The sequence below is a fragment of the Puccinia triticina genome, chromosome 5A (genome assembly GCF_026914185.1).
Source record: "Puccinia triticina chromosome 5A, complete sequence".
NCBI lineage: Eukaryota > Fungi > Basidiomycota > Pucciniomycetes > Pucciniales > Pucciniaceae > Puccinia > Puccinia triticina.
The window spans coordinates 4,883,374-4,906,680 of NC_070562.1; the positions used below are offsets into that span (position 1 = coordinate 4,883,374).

General features: G+C 48.6%; 3 protein-coding genes across 3 annotated transcripts; 1 reads left to right on the forward strand and 2 right to left on the reverse strand.

Moving 5' to 3' along the window:
* Positions 1 to 219: 219 nt before the first annotated feature.
* Positions 220 to 1,185, reverse strand: PtA15_5A590 (uncharacterized protein; the record flags this gene model as incomplete). Its single annotated transcript, XM_053169368.1, has 1 exon — positions 220 to 1,185. One exon carries the CDS (start codon positions 1,183 to 1,185, stop codon positions 220 to 222), a length of 966 nt encoding a protein of 321 aa, XP_053020572.1.
* A 3,820-nt stretch (positions 1,186 to 5,005) lies between these two features.
* Positions 5,006 to 5,506, forward strand: PtA15_5A591 (uncharacterized protein; the record flags this gene model as incomplete). The annotated part of the gene is made up of 3 exons (XM_053169369.1): positions 5,006 to 5,045; positions 5,123 to 5,144; positions 5,239 to 5,506. 3 exons carry the CDS (start codon positions 5,006 to 5,008, stop codon positions 5,504 to 5,506), a joined length of 330 nt encoding a protein of 109 aa, XP_053020573.1.
* A 3,649-nt stretch (positions 5,507 to 9,155) lies between these two features.
* PtA15_5A592 (uncharacterized protein) lies at positions 9,156 to 14,739 on the reverse strand (the record flags this gene model as incomplete). Its single annotated transcript, XM_053169370.1, has 4 exons — positions 9,156 to 9,917; positions 9,996 to 10,067; positions 10,160 to 10,444; positions 14,716 to 14,739. 4 exons carry the CDS (start codon positions 14,737 to 14,739, stop codon positions 9,156 to 9,158), a joined length of 1,143 nt encoding a protein of 380 aa, XP_053020574.1.
* Between the last annotated feature and the right edge of the window lie 8,568 nt (positions 14,740 to 23,307).

The window sequence follows — 23,307 nt, forward strand, 5'->3', positions numbered from 1 at the left end:
GGGACTGAGCAGCACAGGAAACAGGAAACAAAGATCTACGCGAGCAATGAGATTGACATCACCTCAGCAAAAGTACAAAGTTGCGAGTTCCTAGATAGACCCCACTGCTTATAATGGCTGCTCATTCCCCCCTCCCTCGATTGCAGATGTTCCCACTTCATACCATCTCCCCCACCTTGTGCCCATTTATCGCATCCATCTCTATCGCCTCACGACCATCTATCGCACCTGTACCCTTGCAGCTAGAACCTTTGCCTCCTCAAGTAACCCAACCACTTCATAGCATCGCTCTTTGAAAGACGCTACCGAAAGCTCGTTTGAATTCGCCACAAACGCCTTCGAGTGCTTGTCGACCTTTAGCAACCCAAGTGTCTTCTTCAGTGCAGCCAGCGCGACTCCCTGCATCTCACTGATAATGACCCAAAGCTCCGCATTACTCAAGCGCAAAGTATCTCCCATCCCCAAAAAAACCGGCGGCAGCGTGTGGGGATGACCCTGTGACCGCTCTTCAACCAGGCGCAGAAGGGTATTGCATATGAGTTGAAAGTGATTCATTGTCGCCGGTGGTGTGACATCGGCCATTGCCTGTCTTGCCTTCTTCGTCTTCATCCCTTCAATCGCTTGTTTGAGAATCATCATCAAAGAGTTAAGTGCCTTTCCAACATTGCCGCTGAAATGAGGTTTCTTGGCGATAGCTGGACTGACGTTGGGGCTGGATGAGTGTGATAGGACATTGATGGAGTAAGCACCGTTACTGGTACCGGCCGTTGGCATTTCAATCTGTGGAGGACAAAGGTTCGGGTGCGATGTGCTGAAAGCAGGGATGGATGGCGCGTCAAAGCAGCCACGCTTCGAAACAATCGACTCTCGAGGTGAAAATACGAGAGAATTTCGTCTCTTGGGTCTCGGTCGCCCATTTGATACGACTTCAACGTCCGTATCACTCTCAACATAGATTGGATCGATGGGGTGTTGGTTACTAGGTGCCTCCTCGACAACCAACATGCGGTACTCTCGGGCCAGGTAATACATGTGTAAGCAACCACTGCCAACCCGAGTGAAATGGTCGCAGGTACAGTTCAGCAGTTGCGCTTTTGAAAGTCCGACTGCCGGCTTGAAGTTAACGTGATAAAACTGGGAGCCCGGGGCCGAAAAAGAAGAGACAACAAACTGTGCTTTGTACATTAGGAACTGTTGTATCAATCCATGTGCCGTTGTGGAACTCCGTCCGGTGCAGGCCGGCGGCAGTTAGTGGGAGGGATTGGGAAATTAGTTGAGATTTTAGCCCTCCGAAGTGGGATGGTCGAATGAGCTGTAGAGATCGGAAAGCGGTTGTTGAAATGTTTTACGACGGCGGTGAGAGCGCGTCGGCGGTTGTGTTGTAAGATGGAGCCAAGCAAACAGTTGGCTGAGAAGGAAGTGATCTTAGAGAGTTCAAGGAGGTGGGGAGGAATCCGTGAGGAGATCGGAGAACTCAATTTTGGGAAAGAGCGCCAAAGGATCAGGAAGGTTTGAACTGAGTTGATCGGAAGGATTGAACTGGGAGACTCCGAAGATATTGTCGCAGCCACAGTCTTTGAAAGGATCAGGGATAAGGATTGGTCAAGAATACAACGAGCTATTGATCGGAAAAATTTTTGATTCCCTCACTTGGATCAGAAAGGTCATGCCCCCCCCCTCCTTCGCCTAAGTTCTAACAGAACTTAGACTCCAGAGAGGCGCAGCAAGCTGCGGACCATCCATCATGCTCCGCGCGCACCCACACCCAACAAAGACAGCACAACTAAAAAAAAGGAAAAAAGGAAACAAACCGCTCGCCAAGGAAGAAAAAAAACAAAACCAACCCCACACCTTCATGCCCTACCAACGCGCGCAAACAGAAAGAAAAATAATGAGCCGCATCAAGCAAGAAAGAAGAAAAAAGAAAGAAAGAAAGAAAGATAGCACAAGAATCTTCAGAAACACAACCCAAGGAAGAAAAGAAAAGGGGGAGCCGCCACCAAATGGGAAAGAAAACCACGCCTGAGTGAGCTTGAAGACTGAGCCAGATCCTAGTCCCCTGCGCTGCCAGTACCATGCCGCGCACCACACCGTGCAATGCCAAAAAATACTCACATGTTCTGGGTGCCGGTGGATTTCGGCACCAATCAATGCCAAGTGTTCTTTGGAATACCCATCTGCGCGATCCTTCGACTTTTGCTGGTATAAATTGGCGCGTTGTCTTAGAAACCCGGTATCCACCTGGTAGAACTCACGACTGAAATATGGCTCGATGATGTCACAAAAGATTTGGGTTAGCTCATTGATTCGACGACGTTCGGGTGGCGGAATGAATTTTGACTTGAGTATAAGGTGCCATGCTTCCGTGTAGTTGTTGGTATGCATGTTCTGATGAGCGGTCTTTGGATGAAATAGATGATATTCAGTTTTGTTATGTTGTTGAATTGTGAGGGAAAATCAATTGCGCACCGTTCTGTAAAACATGGACCATTGCTTGATGTTTGTGGACCATTGTTTGTCCACATACTCAGCAAACGATTCGTCAATAGCCCGCCATTTACTCAGGAACACCATTGCTCGGCTTTTCGGGTACGTTGATGCATACATCAGCTTTTGGAAGTCGGTTACTGCCTCGGCCGCACAAACACCCAAGTAGATTCTCGCGTTTGCCTTTACCGCATTGATGACGTGGAAGATGCACCAATAGTGCCTTGGTGCTTCGTCCATAAGGTCACTAAAGGTTGAGGAGACTGCCGACTTGATTGCCAATGCGCAATCACTCATGACGGAATGAGGAACCAGCCCGGAGGTCCGCCTTAGCCATGTGAGAATCTGCTCTATTGGCTCACTAAATGGAAGAATGGGGAGGGTGGATGATCAGTTTTCTGGCCATAATGGCGACGACAAGGAGTAGGAAAATGACACTGACATTGCAAGCGATCCCGTGAAAGCCCAGCATACGGGCAAGCCTTTGCCGGTGACTGGATTGCGAATCATCACCGTATACAAACTCGCCTTCCGACCACCAGAAAGGAAGTGGCTTTTGACTGTATTGTGAGTTGCATCAACAAAAATCATAGTGGTCCCATGTGCAAGCATCATCTCGCGTTGCCACGGGGATTGAATCGCAAAGGTAAACATGTCGGAATCGGTGAGTGCCGGGGCAAAGGTGTGCCATCCAGCTCCGTCGAGGTACGATTTCCAGAGGGCCAGCGAGTTGAAGACATTTGGGTCCCGTCTTGCGGGAGCAATGAGGCGGGTGCGAATGAGGTTGTGGACAAGATCATACATGATGCGACGCCCCTCTGGAGCAGCATAAACACTCTTGCATAACTGATAACATACAATGGATTTGCATCAGTAAATTGTTCAGCATCTTGGTTGTACAAATGGAAGTTAGAATTACAGCATCAATATCCGGGGATGTCAGGAGCTTCTGAATTCCTTTCCACCCAATTCCTGAATCAACACGCTCAACAACCCAGTTGTGCACAGCCTCAGGGATGCGGGTGGCCTGCATGTCTTTGAGAGTGTTAATGTCGTGGCTGTGCTTCCAGTGCCACTCAACTCGCATTGTGTTGGTGGCGAGATGATGGGATATATTGAACCTGGCCTTGCAGCCACATTTTCTTCCGGAGGCTCCTTTGCGAGAATTAAGAGGTGCCACATGCAGGCCTTGGCGCGGACAGGCGTAAAATTGCTTGAAGTGGAACTCAGGTGGTCGGCCAGCTGAGCGAGTTGGAGAGGCAGCCGCGGCTGCAATAGCTTTATAGTTGTCATATCCGTGCTGGTATGTCCATCTAACCGTAGCTTGCATTGCTTTGACAAAGTCATACGCATCGGCTTGTGAATGGCCTGGTATCAAAAAACAGTAAGGGTTTTGAGGGAACGAAGGGCTTGCTCCACCTAACCAAAAAACCATTCGCATGGCCGAGGGGTGGACTTTGATGCCGTGCGGAGCTGGGATTTCTGAGGTGGTAGGTTTGGGGACAACGTCTTCAATATCGGCGATAAAAGGGTACGTCTTAGACATGATTTGGGGGCTGGTGAGATGGATCAAAGTGAAGGCGGCTGAAGTAGGGGGGGCGAGGTAGACTGGAGGGGAGACTGCTTGGGAAATCAGAGCTTGACAGCAAGGTGAAATTGCTTGGGAAATATTTATATGGATTGAAGCGCTGAGAGGGGGTTGACAAAAGGTTGAGCAAATCTGGTGGTGGTATTGAGTTGAGGGGAGGAGATATGGGGAGGAGTGTGAAGTTATGAAGATTGACAAGTACTTGTGTTAACGGAGTTGAATTTTATGCAAAGAAGTACAAAGCTTGAAGTCACTGATATTTTGCAAGCAGATAGCAGAGAAAAGAAAGATGTGATGGGAGGCGCCGGGCCTGACAGGAAAGTTACGAGTTGAAAATGGCTGGGGATGGATTATTTGATGAAGGAGCGGGCCCTTATATGAGTCTCTATGAATGCAAGCCTCTCCTTGGGAAGCTCTCACTTGCAAAGTAATTAGTGATAAAATGTCAAAATGCGCACGGGTGGACACGGCGTGGATGCTCATCATCCTAACCCAATCAGTATGAGCAGCTGTGTGACGTGCCATTGATCTCGCAGTTCCAGTAGCTATGGAGATTTCCTCCAAATGGGGAATTGTGTAGGTCGAATTCAACCCTCGGTACAAAGCTGTAAAAATTTTACGGGTTTCAAACAAGAGGTGCATGGAAAACTGTTATGAGGGCTCGTCAGTTGCTATAGAAAATACCAGGAGAGACGGCAAATCTTTGCCTGGCGGCTCCGGTTTCTGGAGTGGGTCCCTTGGTGCATGAAGCATTAGTGGCAAAGCAGATCATGGGGAGGGCCCAAGAAAGTTTATAATAGGAGCTCCCAATCCCCGGTTTGGTTCCACATCCTCATCACCCACCGCCCTTCAGCCTACAGATCACACCCAGTCATCTAACACATCCCTACAACAGTCCTTCATTTCAACCAGAAAAACTCGCCCGCCACGATGTTGTCCACCGTCTACGTTGCCTTCCTCTTTGCTGCCAGTGCGTCTAAACTTCCTTTCCGAAGCCTTTCACCACCTCCAAAAACTGACCCACTCTGCTTCTCCTCCGTCTCGCAGCTGCCCTTGCCACACCTGTCCGGTAAGTCCCCGCCGCACTTGCCGGTCTACCTGGCCTTGCGTACTGACCCTTGCCTTCTCCGCAACAGACACACACCCTGAACGTACTTTAACAGCCACTTGCAGGAAGCTGGACAAGCGGGTGAAAACCATTACCTCCAGGCCACGTCCAACCCATTGGGCAGCACCCTCAACCGCGGCGACTCCTCGAACTCCGCCTACAGCCGCCAAACCGGCACCACGTACGGCAGTGGCTACAACAATGGTTTACTCGCTTACCCCGGTGGGATTTTACCCCAGGCCGGCCCGGGTGCCACGTTCGACAGCGTTGGCACGGGCTACAACCCCACCGTCGGCAACAACGGGCCCTTCTACAAGAAATAGAGACGGTCTTCTGCTCTTTGTTTTGCCTCATGATCCCTATCTGATCCTTCACGCCTGTGTCGCTTTTTCGTGTACTTGGGCAGCTGTGCATCCTGCTCGCGTTTCTACATAGACTGGTTTTCGTTTTGTTTGGCTCCCTGATGATGTGCTTCATTCGCAATCTCACGTTACTTTCGTTTGTCCACCAAGTCGCCAAAAAAACAGGAGTACACTAGAGGAAATCGCGGCGTATCCGCCGCGAGCTTTGGGAAAGGGAAAGAAATGGGAATTGGTCCTGAGTGGAATGTACAATGCAATCTTTGGGAGAGCGCATAGGGTTGAGAATATTATGTACAAAGTGAAGAATGATGATTATAAGAGACAATGGGGAAGTTTGATCATTGGATGGGGACATGAGATTCACCGTGTGTGCCTACCTTTGGTTGGCTAGTAAGGTTCCGTCGCCTGCCCATCTGAGGATATCGAGATTGACAACGTTAGTCGCAGATGGGGCATCCATAGGCTCACAAACCATCCCAATCAACAAACCCGCGACGGGCGTTACCCGGGACAGGGCAACGTACAGTTGCCCGTGACTGAAAACCAGCCGTGGTAAATAGCGCCGCGCGATCAGTGATAGGAAAAGGGGTGAGGGTATGGATGAGAGCAACTGGGGTCAATTTGGCTCCAGGTCTTGGGCCCCCAAAGAAATAAATCATATAACATAGCATTGAAGGCCCATATTGTATATACATGTGCAAAGAATCCTGATCTCTGGTTCACTCAAGCTTGTGCTGGGTGAGTTGTGCGCCTCCTGATCACATCAAGGTTAAAAACATTGATTTTGAAATTGGGCTGTGTTGGCTGTGTGACAATCCCTATTGAGAGAGCCATGATGGATGTTACCTGGGAGAGGGCAACATACAGTTGGCCATGGCTGAAAACAGAGTATGGGTGGTACACCATGAACTTTACGCAAGTGATTGGCCCTGGGACTTGTTGATTGTGAGCGCAAATGCTATTGCAACCGGGAATCAGAACCAACTGAACAATACACCATTAGAGGCATTAGCTTTGTGGATAAGTTTGATCTTGGGGATGGTGCACGTAGAGCTGACATGCAATCTGGTAAGTATGGTACACTTCAGCCCACCAGGGGCAATCTCATCTATCAATAGTCTAGTCCCGCTCCCAGGTCAAGGTTGTGGAGCAGGATTATGGGCATGGCAAACTTGATTTGGAGGGTTGATTCTGGCAGGCCGGGGATCAAGAACATACCACAGGAAAAAAACAATGATCACTTGTCTGCAGGTGACACAGCAAAGTAAAAAGGGGCCTTTTTACCATTTCATGTCACTTGTAGGCAAGTGATTTTTTTTTTTTTTGCCTGGTGATGTGGGGGACTTCTGCTGTCACTGCTTCCTCTTCATTGATCACATTCATATTGGTGGCCATGGCGTCAATTGAGAGGAACTCCACAAATCTCCCGGGCAGGTGCCGGGAACAAACATCATTGATGGTTGAGCAACACCAAAATCACATGTGAGCCGTAATATTTGACGTTGGTGGCTCAATCTCGGGAGTGCAGAGGTGAACTGGGGTACATGGTGGTTATAAAATGATTGGGAACAGCTGTCTCAGTCAGGCTTGCATATACGTCTCCAAAGTCCAGTGTCTGGGGGGTATGATATTTGTGCTGCCTGGTACTGTTTCCAATGGTCAGTAGCCAGCGGTAGAATGAAGCATTCAGCTCTGTCAGTGCAGAGTCTGAACCACCACTCAGCCTCAATTTCTTGGTCAAGGAGAACTTGATAACATGGGCCCATAGAGATGAGGTGACCATGAAGGCTGTCTCCAGGTCAAAGATAGTCCCATTTTGCACAACCAATAGCATCTGTTGGAAATCCCCCCCTGCAAAATACGACTAACTTGCCACCAAAAGTTTGGCCATCTTGCATAAGATCTTGAAGAAAGCGGTCTGCAACCACCTCAACAGCATGTCATGTTGCATTGAAACCTTGTCTCATATGATCAATTCACACCTGCCTCTTTCAATACCTAAGCGCATTGAGGCCAAAGGGCCAACATGAAGGTGCTGGTTGAGTGGATTACTATTGGAAATTTGAGCCGGGAGTGGGCAGTGGCACCATTGACTGACATTAAGGAAGCAGCATCTGAGGATGAAACCACTACTGCGGGGATGTGCATGGCTTTCAGGGAATGGATAACAGTATTCATTGTGTAGATTTTGCCACACCCACCGGGCTCATCCACATATAGCATGCTGGCAGCATTTGCTTCCGCCAAATGCACTGCTAAGTCAACAATGATCCATTTTTTATGGTTCAGGGTTTGTCACATTTTTTGGAATAGGTCTGCACACTCCCCTCACTGGAGATCTTCTTCATGCATAGTGTTTTCAATAATTGCCCCTCCCCAGCAGCAGGGGTATGGAGTCCAACTGGCAAGAGTTTTTTCCACTCTTCTGAGGCTTCCTTGCCAGTAGGTAGTAGCAGAGCAAGATGTGAAGTTGATCTGAGGGGTTTTTGACCTGGTAGACCATTTGGAGTTGGTGCAGCAGGTCATCCAAGAGCTCAACAGCAATGTGGTTGAACAATTCTTGAGGGTTTGAGAGTGGGCTGTGGATAAGTAGGATGCAGAAAAAATGATGTAGGGCTTTGCCCGTCTGCCAGCCTGCGGTTTTGTGCCAGCATTGGCAGCAATGCAAGTCTGAGGACCTCTGCTGTTTTCCAGTAAGTGTCATAGGTCCCTCCATTGATTGTGTCCATGTCTTTGAAGCTAGTGATACCTTGTCAGTGTAACAGTAGCAGACAAAGGTAATATTTCTGGCCTTTATTGACAGTGGGAAAATATACCGGGCCCATCATTTTTGTGTCTTTTCCTTGCTTCAAACCTGTTGATACCTTTGACGTGGAATGTTGCAGGACCTTGTGATGGATTCCCCTGCTTGCCCGGAAGGCTTCCTCTTGGGCATAAAAATTACACCTGCTTGCCAAGGTCTGGGAATCATCTTGGGCAAGCGGGTACATGTACATATTACTTGGGGATTGTTCCGCTGGCGCATGATTCCAAGGAAGATTCCTCCAAGCAGTTAAAAATGGTAACTGCTTTCTGGGGGGGCTTTCCAAACGGGTACTCCTTTGTACTTGGCGGGATGGATTTTGTTCCATTCCCCCCATGACTTGTACCTGCTTGTTGAGGAAGATTTCTCAGCAAGGCGTACCTGAATGTAGCCTAAACAAAGATAAATGAATCTGGTTGCTGATTTGCGAAGAATGGGAAAAAAAAAAATGTACAACAAAAAAAAAGGCAATGAAGAAAAAAAAGATGTAATAACCATAACAACTGACAAATGAAATGAACGTAACCGTGACCAACAATCTGCAATAGCTACACTACGTAACAGAACAACTGTAACCAGGAGCAGTGAGCAGCGGGAGAGATAAGACCGACAACAACCGTAACCATACAAATGTAAGAATAAAAATGTACAAAGTCCGTGGTACCTTGATAGCTTGCCACACTTCTAAGGACAGACGCCTCCTCCCGTCCTATCCCCCATGGCCCATTTCCCCTGCATCCTTGCATGTATCGACCCGTCACATTGTACCTCACAGCTAATTTCACCTTCAATTAATGACCCATCACCTTATCGTACTTGCACCCTGGGCGCCAAAACTCCCGCCTCCTCGATAATACCCACAATCTCGTAACAACGTTCCTTGAATAAGTCCGTTGATGGTTCTGTCGAGCTTGCTACAAATGCCTTTGAATTCTTCGCTATCCGCAACAGCCCGTCCAACTGAGTCAATGCTTGCCGACCTACATCCTGAAGCTCTCCTACCAGGACAGCGACTTCCAAACCACTTATCCGACCGGTATTTTCAACACCCGGAAAAGACGGTGTAGTCGTGTGACGACGCCCAGGCAGCTGTTCCTCGACTGATTGTAACAGAGTATGCGATGTTACTTGAAACCAATTCATAATGGAAGCCGACAACCTATTAACCATCTCGAGTCGAGCCTTTTTCTTTTTTAGTGCGTTGATCGCACGCTTGAGAGCCACGGTTGCAGATTTGAGGCTGGCTGCTATGATCTCGTGAGGGGCCTGTGGTTCATTAGTTGGTACTGACGGTGCAGCTGTGCTGTCGGCCTCAGGCGCGATAGGTCTGACACCAGTGGGTAGGAAAGCCGGGTGAGCGGAGGTGAATTCAGTTGTGGGGAGGCGGATCCTCTTGAGGTCGCCAGTGTCACCCGGTGAAAAGGCCTCCGAGTTGGATCGCTTAAGTGTTGCTGGTAAGTTCGTGCTCGATTGATTGATAACTTCGATATCAGTCGCTGTTGATTTCAATAACAGCCTGTGTGTTTGAAGTCGTGTAAGGATGTGGCTGGTGGCTACTGGGGGCTCGCTCTACCACGAGATACCCGTGCTCTCGTGCCAAGTAGTACATGTGGATGCATGCACTACCACACCTGGAGAAATAGCCACAGTCGCAGGCAACCAATCGTCCTTCTGTGAGACCCATCGGCGGCACGAGTTCAACACGGTAGCCCCGCAGGCCTGGATTGGAAAATGAGTCAATCCAAAACTTCATAATCCAGTCAGTTAAACTCATACTATGTACGATCGATCGGCAACAATACTGAACTCACGTAATCATTGTGCTTGACAACCTTGACCCCGATTTGCTGCAAAAAGCCTTTGGTAAAACCCTTTGCGCGATCCTTGGGACGCTGTTGGAACTTGTTGGTGCGTTGTTTGAGGAAACCGGTGTTCACCTGGCGATCCTCCCTTCGGTACCAAGGCTCGACATTGTCGCAGAATACCTGAGTAAGCTCATCAATTCGGAGTCGTTCGGCGGGCAAAAGGTACTTCGTTTTCAATGTTTTGTGCCAGGCTTCCGTATAGTTATTTGTATTAGTCCCTTGATAGGCAGTCTGCAAGAGAAACAAAAAAGTTAACACTTGAACACATGTCATCAGAAAAAAAAAAAGACTTACAGTCCGATAGTACAATGACCAGTATTTTATGTTGCTGTACCATTGGTCGTCCACATAGTCCGCAAAGGCGGCCTTGATTTGCCCCCATTTGCTCAAGAAGAGCATCATGCGGCCCCTCGGGTAGTTAGCGGCATACAACATTGCTCGGAAGTCGGCGACGGCCTCAGGCGCTCGTTTTCCCAAGTGTATTATCGCGTTAGTCCGCAAAGCCTTCATAACGTGGAACAAGCACCAGTAGTGTCTCGGTGCTAGTTCCCCGAGGTCACCATATGCAAGCTGGACTGCCTTCTTGATTGCGAGCGCACAATCACTCATGACGACGTGGGGTACAAGTCCAGACGAACGCCGTAGCCACGATAGGATCTGTTCAACCGGCTCGCTGGAAATGCAAAGGTGATCAGTAAATTGTGTCGATGTTGCAGAGAGATATTTGAAGCGAACCACTTACATTGCAAGGGAGCCAGTGAAAGCCCAGCAGACAGGGAGGCCTTTGCCTGTGACAGGGTTGCGTATCATCACGGTGTATAAGCTAGCTTTTCGCCCTTGAGAAAGGAAATGATTCTTCACCGGGTTATGTGTTGCATCAATGAAGAGCATTGTTATCCCGTGTTCCAACATCATTTTCCGTTGCCAAGGGGATTGAATGAGAAACAAGAAACCGTCCGAGTCGGCGAGCATCGGAGAAAAAGTGTGCCAGCCAATGTGGTTCAGGTGAACTTACCAGAGAGCTAGAGAGACAAACACATCAGGATTCCGTCGAGCGAGTACAGTCCTGCGGCTTTTAATGAGGTTGTGGACTAAGTTGTAAAGAACACCGTCTCCCTCTGCCACCGCCACGCCAGTGTCACAAAGCTGGGTAGTTGGAAAGGGCAATAGTCAGCACTGCAACGTCTGCAAACAATCATGTGAATCAAATCACTTACAGTGTCGATGTCGGGGGATGTCAAAAGCTTTTCAATTTCTTTCCATCCAAGACCCTGGTCAACACGTTCAACTATCCAGTCGTGCACAGCTTTTGGAAGGCGGTTGTGCTGCATATCGTCTTTGGTGTTCAATTCATGCGAATGCTTCCAATACCAATCGATCCTCAGGGTATCAGTGGCGATGTGATGTGTAATCTCAAATCTGGCGTTGCATCCGCATTTCCAACTGGAGGCTGCTTTGCGGGATTTGATCGGAGCTTTGTGGTAGCCACGTCGGGGACAGGCAAAGTAGAGCTTAAAATAGTACTTGAACGGTGGGCCGCGTTTCTTTGGCTGGTTTGCAGTTGGGGGCTCGGGTACAACGTTGTGAAAGCAGTTTTGCATGGTCCAGCGAACTGTGGCCTTCATGGCTTCGGCAAAATAGTGGGCATCCCCCATGTTACGGCCAGGAATTGTAAAGCAAAAGGGGTAGCTATCAAAAGCGGGGGCAGCGCCACCAATCCAACGGACCATTCGCAAACTACATGGGGGAATTTTGGTGCCGTGCGGGACTGGAACCACGGAGGTGGCCGACTCGGGCACAACATCGTCAATGTCAGCAATAAGAGGATAGTTTTTGGCAGTTGGCTTTGAGGTGTGGGTCATTCCAGCTGAAAAGAGTTTGGCAGCTTCAGCAGATCAAAACGTCCAAGCTGTATAGGTGGCTTGATGAGATTGAGCGGTAAGAGATATGTAGGCTAGTTAGGTCGGGTAAGTTGAGGTGGGAGGGAGGAATGGTGGGCGGGTGGTGACAGGGATGCGGTGGGGGAGGAGGAGGGCGGCGGAGGCAGAGGATAGCGGATCTGAAGGAAAGCAGTGGGATATCAGGGGATGGGGTAGTGGAAGATAGCAAGTATGTTGAAGTGCGTCAAAGTAATGTAAACAATTGGTGAATCAGCTGAAACAATGAAAATAAACCTTGAGAAGCAATTGGGAAAAGGTTATATGGTCTTGGGTCAAGTTATGTTGATAAGGCAAGGTTATGACACATAAAGGTGATGGACAGAGTAATTAATTTGACGGATAGAAGAAAGATGTGAGGGAAAGAGGTAAGATGATGGCTCCGGGCCGTCAAGAAAGTAAGCTGTATGATTGAGGAGAAAGTATATTGTATTGGTGACCACAGCAGTCCCCTATATGTGTGGGGGTCTACTTGCGCGGTCTCCTTGGGAGGGTCAGACTTGGAAAGTTTTTCTCAAGTCGGAGGTCCGCGGCTAGGGATCGTGGGATGGTCTTCATGATTATCATTACACACATGCCCAAACAGGAAATACAAAAATTCTGGTTACAGCATACATATTTAATCTCTTATGTACACGTGCTGTTTTTTTGCATCTGGTGACCATGGGGATGGGGGAATTGTTTAGGCTGGATTCATCCCAGCCTCAGCAAGCAGGTGCAAGGTCCTCGGACATGAGGAATCCTCCCGGGCGAGTGGGGATCCGCTTGCCGGGGATTATTCCAACAGAGATTCCTCCCCAGCAAGCAGTGAAAAGACCCGCTCGCCGGAGCAGCCTCCTCCTTGGCGATGTTCTCGCCGTTGAGGACACCTTTCCACAGAGCAGCTACCCAGCACCTGCTTGCCAAGCAGGATTTTATTTGCTAAGCTGTTGTATGCACCAGCACGCCGGTGAAGAATCATGCTTGGTCGCTTGGCTCTGAGGGCCGGTGTCTTTAATGTATGGGCTCATCCTGGCTCTCTGGCTAGGGACAGTTGAAACTACGTGGTGTCAGACGCTTCGTGAATGACATTCCGCATAAGGTGGTGCGTGTGTTTCCTTTGTGGAAAAGCGCCGGGCTGAGATCGGCAGCCTGTGAATAAGTGCGAGCAGATGAGCGGACTCGCGGTCACTATCCAGATTGGGGGTCCTGGGGCTGATCGTGGCATGACTTCATCGGAGATGACCCCATGTTACCACTCCTGTGGGAGGACCGGGATAGAGCAGCTGCGCTGATTTTCTGATTTGCTTAAATAGGGCTCTTATTTTCACCACAAAATACCCCCGGTCTGCCAAGGATGCGGCGCATCAGCGAGAGCCTTCCTACCCATCTAGACTTGTTTGTGCGCATTGGCGTCTGAACCCAGAGCAACAGCTCAGTCCAAAACTTCTTCGAGCACCAGGCCTCGAGGGGCCGAGCATCAGCTCTACCCCGCCCCGCGGCTTCGCCGCAGAATTGCTGCTCCAACGGAGTGGGCGGCTTCGCCGCAAAATTGCTCCTCCTGCTGAGTGGGCGGCTCCGCCGCCAAACGCGGCTTCGCCGCGACCCAACTTGCGGCCCCAAGGGGCCAGGTTCTTGAAGAAACAGCAAGAGTAAATACTCCCCAGTAGCACTGAATTAAGGCGGTGTGTGTGTTTCCTGTGTGGAAAAGCGCCGGGCTGGAACCGGCAGCCCGTGACTTAGTGTGAGCAGATGGGCGGACTCGCGGTCACGACCCAGATTGAGAGTCCTGGGGTTTATCAAAGCATGACCTCATCGGAGATGGCCCCATGTTACCATTCCTGTGGGAGGACCGGGATACAGCAGCTGCGCGGATTTTCTGATTGGCTTAAATGGGGCTCTTACTTTCCCCACAAAATACCCCGGGTCTGCTAAGGCTGCAGCGCATCAGCGTAAGCCTGACTTGTTTGTGCGCATTGGCGTCTGAACCCAGAGCATCAGCTCAGTCCCAAACTTCTTCAAGCACCAGCCCTCAAGGGGCCGAGCATCAGCTCTACCCCGCCCAGCGGCTTCGCCGCAAAATTGCTGCTCTAACTGAGTGGGCGGCTTCGCCGCAAAATTGCTGCTCCAAATGAGTGGGCCGCTTCGCCGCAAAATTGCTCCTCCAAATGACTGGGCGGCTTCGCCGCAACCTAACTTGCGGCCCCAAGGGGCCAGGTTCTTGAAGAAACAGCAAGAGTTAATAATAATAATAATCAGGACCACCGTAAGCTCGCCATCTATTGTGGAACCAACTTTTTTCATCGTGCATCACTAACGATTCCCTGGGCACCTCCTGTAGTTTTGCGCTCCCCAGAGTCAGGTTCCCCGCGAATGGCATTGAGGAGTCTCCCAACAAGTCCACCATCTCTCCTTTTACTCCCAGCCCCTCAGCAAGCTTGCCTGGCCAGGAGATATCCATCCGATCCAACGGCAACCTCAGCTGAACTATCCCCTTCCTTCCCTCTGCCCCGGCCCCTGTCCAAATTGCTTCAACTTCTTAACTTCCTCATGAATACATTCTCACTCGGTAGTATGCCAGCTGACATCGGATGATGATAGTCCCTGCATGAGATCACAAATTTGTAACTCGTCTTTTGCTTACACAGAACTACATCTTTGTTTGGAAGTAAATATTTGCGTGTGACCTTTTTTATTTGAACTTCATGGCACACTAGTACCATGGCTGGGCGTGTTCCCCATGAGACTGGCTAAATTAGGTGAGCAGAAACCCGTTATCTGGGCAGGATTTGCTGAGCTCGGAGGTCAAACAAGCTCGACCCAAGCCCGATGCGCCGGGTGGCATACCTCACCGTTTTGTAGATATTTGAAAAGGTTTCTGAGTTGCCATCCGAAACCCCAGATCTTGGAGGATGGAGATTCAAGTCCGCGCCCAAGAGCTCAAAACTGAGGTGCACTTTGGGAAGCCGGGATGAGACACACATCCGTTGTCGCGAATGGATTGACCGAGCTCGGATATCCGAAAAGCTCTACCCGGGCCTGATGCGCCGGGTGACATCCTTTTCATTGTCCGTTGATGTTGCAAAGAATCAACTTCAACAGTACTTTATAATTCTCATTTGCCTCAATTCATCCCTCACTGTCACAATCAACCCTCTTGCCCCATCCCAATTCTGGTTGATTTGATATCCAATCAAGAATCCTTTAGCAAGATGTTTTTGCAAGCTTCTTGTTTCCCCTGATATTGATAGGTATCTGATATCCGTTTGCTTGGCTACAGGCCAATCCATTCATCCCTTATGTCGATCCGCCATTGTGTGACACTTCCATCGTACATCCGGCTTCCGGAGTCAGCTTCAGAAGCTTTTTTCAGCGTCAGCGCAGCGAAATTGCCGCTGCGAAAAAATTGGCCTGCGCAAAGCGCAGCAATTTTTTTTCTGCTTTCGCTACAATATAGCTAACTTAACACAAGTCCCTTTGTTTCGGCGGGCAAGCGGCTAGACCTAAAGCACCCGGGCTGCGCGGGCGCCCTCTGAAAGAGGGACTTGTAAATTAGGGGGGCTCACACTGCAAAAAAGCAATGCTGATTTTGTCTGCTCATGCACCTGTTAGTACGGTTTATGCATGGCAGATTGCTTCCAAAGGGGAGCTGCCCAGCCAAACCTTTTTGCTTTCTCAGGATTCTCAAAAGCTGCATCTGCTGGTTTTGGTGGCTGATTTCGAAATCAGCCTTACATGAACCCCCCTATTATTCCCTCTTTTTGGCTGAGACTGTATCAGTTTGACCCATTTGGCTGGGAGCTTTTTTCAAACAGATGTACTTTGCGCACTGCAGGGGGTGTCCACTCAACATCCCCGCCACAGTGCGCGGAAGCTCAAAACGCTTTGTGCATTGCAGATAATAAACCATGAAATTCTCATATTTTTTTTCTGCTAGCCGGCAGAGGGGATTTTTCTTGCCCCTCCTCTATTTACTTGGGGTATTTGGACCCCCCAGCATGACATAAAAAAAGGATGATAAAAAAATACAAAAAATAAGCAGAGCACCTCCCCCGGGATTTTCAACCTGCTAAAAAGCCATGGATTGGGTACACAGCCCCTCAAAAACAGAGTTCAAGGGGCAGAAGTACATACCCCATGACTTGACCGTGTGATTCCCAGCACAGGCTAGTCCCAGAGCGGAGTACAGGTACTTTGGATTGGTACCTGAGGCTCTGATTGCTCTGTATCCCATCCATGTTTGGTTCAATCCTGCATTGTGCACCCAACCAGGTCCAATCTCCGAGAATCCAAAGTACCAGCCATTCAAAAATGCCTTAGGAGAACTTGATGGGGTTTTTGTCCCTGCGCATGTACCTTTAGATCAACAAGCCAACTATCAAACACGGAAACACATCATTGCTCAAAACTTCCTCGCCATGGTCAATTTTAACTTTGAATTTGTTTATGTGCTGGTGGGTTGGGAGGGTAGTGCTCACAATACTTGTGTATTTACCAATGCGGCCTCAAAAGCCTTGAATCTACCTGGAAACAAATACTTTCTGGCTGATGCAGGATATGGACTCCAAAAGGGATTGATGTCACCCTACTGAGCGACACAATATCATCTTAAAGAGCAAGCTATTGCAGGCCTCCAACCGGAAACCAAGAAGGAACTGTACAATAGAGATGGCCAGTGGGTACCCGGAACCTGCCACTGCCCTATGAGTACCCGTCTGCAGGTGCTGTGTACGGTTTTGGGTATGCAATTTGGGCCAGAAAATCACCGGGTACCCGGGTACCAAACAGGTACCCGCCATTGTCAGCCACAGTTGTGCACTCCTGTCAGGCACGGTGATGCCAAGAGTGACTCTCTTCTAGCTACACCGGTGACTGCGCAGCGGTGCGGTGTGGCGCGCGGCAAAAAGCGCGGTAAAAAATATGAAATAACTAGGATATGTTATTTCTAATAGACCCAAAAGGGGGTTTAACAGAGGGGCCAGGAGCGCCTGGGGTATTTAAGTGCCCTCCGAAGAATCTTACAGGGCCTGCGCACGGGATGCGCAGGGGTATTTTAAGTCCTGTGGCGTCTGGGGCCCAGTTAAGGGGGTTTTTGAACGTTTGGAACGTTCCCAGGAGATGGTGGGGGATAGAATCCCGAAATAAAAAGAGAAACAGTGGACTTACTCGGCGAGGAAGTCCACAACAAAAAGACAGACGACTCAAAAGAACCGAGATCGAAGAACGGACAGGCTGGCGAACTGGTTGGGTAGACAAGGGCGAGGCTGGCGGTGCTGCAAAATGGTTGGTATGAATCTGGGGAGGCTTTTACTCACTCAAAAGCCTCCCCTTAAATATTCTTGCGGCAACCGGTAGGGTCGTCATTCTATTTTCAAATTCTTCGCGGCTGCTTGGTCGCGGGAAAGACTATTTTTTGACAGGAGTGATCGTGAGTCTTTGTGCTTTCGTCGCTCCTGTTCAATTTATCTCTTACTATTGGAACTCTTCCTCGGTCTGAGGAAGAGTTCTATTCTTCAGACCATTCTTGGTTGTTCATCTTCGGCCGGGGGAGAAGCAGTAGTTAACTTCTCCTCCGGCCGTTTCAAATAGAACAATCCATCTTCGGCCGGGGGGGAAGCTGTAGTTTACTCCTCCTCCGGCCGTATCTCATAGAACTATCTAGTGTAGTTTGGTTTTATTTTTATAATGTCAAACCCGTTCTCTTGGCCTGAGAACTGGTTTCTTGAACTATGGCCACGTTTCTTCTCCGGCCGATTCTATTGGCAAGAGTTATGTTAACAGTCTTATCTTCTCATTTCCGCAGTCAAGCGGATGCATAATGAATTTTCTCCTGAGCGGCGCTCTGCGCCGCACTTGGTGTTCAATAAGTTATTTATTGTTACATGTAATACAATTGGTTAGCCGGGCTCTAACTTATTGTAGTAGCCCGGCTGACAACTCCAGTGGATGGCCGGCTATCAACATGATCCAACTCAATGGCCGGCCATCAACATCATCCCACTCAATGGCTGGCTATTGAGTGGGGTACACACCCTGCTTGATGAACGGTGTGGTAGAAGGAAGTGGTTCTCCGTCATATAATGACCACAGCACCATTCCCTCCGCAAGATTCCCAAGTGTATCAAGGGTTCTCCAAACTCGGAGGCGTATAATTACTCCTGGAAACTCCACTCAAGATGAAAGCCACAAGAAAAGAAATGAGAACAGTCAAGGAAGTAATCCAGTAAGAGCCAATCAACATATCAATAACGCCATAAATAATCACAATAACCTCCTCTGCATTTGTAATCATAAAGAAGAAGTAAAATGCGTAAAGAAAAAACATGATCCCCTCATGATGATGGGGGGTAGAAAAACTCCCCCCCCCCCCCCCCCTAATAAGTAAGTAAACAAAACTCCTCCTCCTTCCGTCGTACAAAGAAACGCTCCCGTGAGAAACCTCCCACATTGAACTAAACTACACAACAGCAATAGAATAAAACAGATTCTCCTCCCATCCCACGCACGCCGTCACCGCCTTACCCACGCCGTTCCCTGCGCTTCTGTTGCTCGCTGTAAACAGCCGCCAAACTCCGCCGCATCCATCATCCATGCCCCTGCCTAGCCTCCAGAGGCTTGGGATCCTACTCGCCGCCTCCGCCCCAGCTGCAGCGGCTTCCCCCAGCTCCGCGCCACCACTAGACAGCCTGCTCCGCTCCGCCTCATCCGACCGCCGCTCCGCGCTCAAGTAATGCGCCCCACCTCCACAACTCTAATCCGCACCGCGCCTAGGGAATCCGCAGCACTGCACCCCCAGAAACCCCGCCGGCGGCTCTGGTGCCCCGCGCCCGTATTTGTCACGACACCGGAAATCAAGCGGAGTACACGCCCTGCTTCATGACCGGAGATCAAGCAGGATACACATCTCACTCAATGGCCGGTGCACTTCATGACCAGCCATTGAGTGGGATGCGCACTCAATGACCATTGACCAGTCACCAAGGACACACCCTGCTTGATGAATGGTCATTGAGTGGGGTACACACCCTTGATGAACCAAGAGGGGTACACACCCTTGATGAACCGAGAGGGTAACACACCCTTGATGAACCGAGAGGGGTACACACCCTTGATGAACCAAGAGGGGTACACACCCTCAATGATGTTAAGATTTCAGCTCTACAAGTGGAGGCGACGAAAAGGGGGGGGGGGCTATCTTGAGTTGAACAGATAGGACCAAGGAGCAGGGTTGAGGTTGTTGAAGCTCAGACTCAATAGTTTTTATTTCATTTCCAAGGAGCAGACTTTAACCAAACAACTAGAGAGCCCCCCAGCAAGATCCAAAGGGGGGCCTAACAGCAATGACAGGGTACAGGTGACAGGACTGGACAGGTAACTGAACAGGTGACATGGACAGGACAGGAACAGGAACAGGAACAGGAACAGGGTACTGGACAGTTAACTGAACAGGTGACAACAAGACAGGAACTGGAACTGGGACAGGAACTGGGGAGAGGAACAGGAAAAAAAAGAAATTCAGCGGACTAAGAGCTCAGATTCTGACAAATGACCGGCCATTGTTGAGCGGAGTACACACCCCCACGTCCCATGCAATGACCGGACATTGAGTGGAGTGATCACAATGGCCGGCCACTGAGCGGTGTGGTAAGCCAATCCTGATCTACCCAGAAAACCAGCAACCATCAATCACAATGCTGTCACACCTCAAGAATAAATCCCATACCTCTGGCCCCCTTGTCAGCAAAGCCCAAGCCCCTCAACATCCCCACTCAATGGACATACCCTGGATAATAGTATTCCCTCTTCCCACACTCTCCCTCTCTTGGATAAACCCTCTTCCTAGTCTCAAACATCTACCCAGATCACATTTTACCCCCTTCTTCTAGTGTTTCCTTAGAACCATGTGCTCAAAGATGTATAAGCACCCTTGAAACCCTTCACCCTCCAAACCCAACATGATACACATTATGCTAGACATAGCCCCAAACCCCACCTAGATTATTACTTCCTGAAACACTTCATGAAACACCTGACTCCTCCTATCTTAGATCCTTAGATTACTTCTTCCTGAAACACTTCCTGAAACTCATAACTCCTCCTATCTTAGATCATAGAATATTCTACCCCTTTTATGTCTCACATATCCCCTCCTCCAACTAGGAAGATTGCACCATAGCCCCCAGAAGATGGCATCATCCCCACCCACTATTACACCATCATGTGACTCCTTGAACCACTACTCTGACCACATGGCTGTTTCATCCTATAGAAGTAGAATGTTCTATGCTTCCCTGCAGGTTATCCTTGTTTCCTCATGGCTCCTCTTTCTTGTGTATATAAACTGGGTTGTTTTCCTCTTCATTTATTCCCCATCAGATCCTGTCAAAGTAATTCAGATCACTGGTCACCATTCACTAGCCTAGCTTATGCCATTAAATCAGAGTGGACAAGCTTGATAAGTCTATGCCAAATATATCAGGTTGGACAGACTTTACATTACCTTTAACTTGCTATTAGATTAGTAGAAAGTAAACCCTTAGACAAACCTCAAGAATCCTCTATAGCCACACCTTTCCATAAGAGTCCACACTCTTATATTCTTTTTCTTGTTCCCAGAGAGGCAGCCCATTAAAGCACCATTCCCTCTCCAGCTCTATTCATCCCAAGAGTAGTTCCACAGCAGGGTGTGTACTCTGTTTGATGACCGGCCTACACCCCCACTCAATGGCTGGTCATCTGGTTGAGTGTGCATCCCACTCAATGGCTGGTCATCAAGTGGGATGTGTACCCCGCTCAATGTGCAGTCATTGAGAGGGGTGTGTACTTCACTTGATGACTGGCCATTGAGAGGGGTGCGTACATACCCCACTCAATCAGTAACTTGCAAAACAGTGGTGGTAGTGTACCTGCAGGTACCCGTTGGCGGGTGCCGTGTCCGGGTCCGGGTGTCCAAAATTGGAGAAATTCACAGCAAGTACCTGCACCCATTGCGGGTACCAGGACCCATTTGACCATCTCTACTGTACAACTTACGACATGCAACACTTTCAAACTGTGTTGAGTGAATATTTGGATGCTTGAAGAAAAAGTTTCCAATTCTCAAGGTCCCTCCAGAAATAGAGTTGAAAAAACAAGTCCGTCTCATCTATGCCCTTGTGATGCTTTGGAATTTCATGAGGCAACATGAATTGGTCAAAGGGATGTTCAATGATTACTCCAAGGCCAATGCAGCTGCCAACGCAGCATCTACAGCTGATCCTGATGAAACTCCACCAACAACGGCCCAGGAAGACACCTACATGAAGTTTAGGTGTGATCATTTGGGCTCAAGACAAAGCTCACCTTCAGACCTGTGCTTAGATCCATCTTCCAGGACTTGTTTTCTCACTTCTATTCATACTTGTTTCTTCAATCTTCCCACTCATATTGTGTCACCTGTTAACAAGCAAGAAAATTAAGCTTTAACTTTTGAACAGGATTGAAATAAGTTGATGGATTATAGACAGTGTGGTGCTCCATTGGCGTGACAATGCCAAAAGCACATTCCAGAGGTATTGAGACAGCATAGATACAGCTATCATTCATTATAAGAGGAGGAAGTTATATATAATACAAGCAGTGTATGTGTTGATGGGAGGAATGGATTCATTACAGATACAGACAGATGGATGAGGGATAGTGTTAGCACGGACAGAACGGCAGACTAGGATCATGTAGGATGGACGGCGTGATCAGGGATGGAATGGAGGACCATGACTAGGTAGGATGGCAGGGAGGTGGAAGGATGTTATCAATAGAAGAGGTGGAAGGTATTGGGAGCACATGTCTCAACCAGGAATGGAAGGGAGGATGGTGTGGTGTATCAAGTAAGGCAGTGTTATAAGGGTATATTACTTGTGTAAGGGTATATTATCTTTATAAGGGTGGTATATTACTTTATAAGGGTGGTATATTACTTTATAAGGGTCTAGGATTCAGTATGATGGGATATGGATGTAAGTATTAATTAGGGAGGAGGAAGAAGGAAGGATGGAGCAAGGTGGGAGGAGAGGCTTTGACCCCCAATATTCTGGATGGAAGAAGGCAACAGCTGGACATGCAGGCATATGGTAGGTTACGGAAGGTTGTTTGGGTCACCTAACAACACATGATATCATGCAGTGCAGCATATGCAGGCAGATAAGGTGTTCAAGGAGCCTGCCTGCAGAATCAATTACATCATTCTTTGGCAGGCAGTGCAACACATGCATATATTGCTGTGCAACTGATATCCCCTCCTGCAGAATCCATTACCTAATTGTTTGGCAGGCAGTGCAACACATGCATATCTTGCTGTGCAACTGATATCCCCTGCAGAAAATAGCCCTCACAAGGAGTTCCCCTGGAGCTAAATTCCCTCACCCTTCAATATATAAGGAGGCCTCTTTCCCCCCCTCATCAGATCTTTTCCCCATCAGCCTACAGAGGTTTGGTCACAGTGGTTAGTTTAGTTACAGTGGTAGTTTAGTGGTATTTTAGTGGTAGTGGTAGTGGTAGTGGTAGTGTTAAGTTTGAGTCAGTAGTAGTAGTAGTAGTCAGGAGCTCTAGTAGTAATTAAAGTGCCTTATCAAGAGATTGTTAAGGAAGAGATTATTACCAACTTAATCAACAACAATTATAACAAGTAGTAGTAGTGTAGTAGCAACCAGGAGCTCTAGTATTGATTAAAGTGCCTTATCAAGAGATTGCTTAAGGAAGAGATCATTACCAACCTTCTCATCAACAACCCAACATCAACAACAATTGTATTTTACATAATTGATCCCACTGGATTACATTATCCCTCCAGCATCAGAAGTTGTAACAGATCTGCAAGAATAGTGATTTGAGGAATCTAGGTCTGATAGAGATTACTATACAAAAGTAAGATCTATCTTGGAATCAGCCACATCTTTATAAATATTGATTACAAGACTCTTAGTTATTTGCATAGTACCATTAGAGGGGCAGGTCTTTCAAACCACCCGTAAGTTGTAATAGCCTTTCAACCTATTAGCAATTTATTTCCCCCTCAGAGGATATTTTCACCAAATAAACATTTAAGTGTCCCACAAGAGTCCCTACAACGGTCAAGCGGGTCCGGGTACCCGCAACAGGTGCAGGTACTTGCTATGAATTTCTCCCATTTTGTAAACCCGG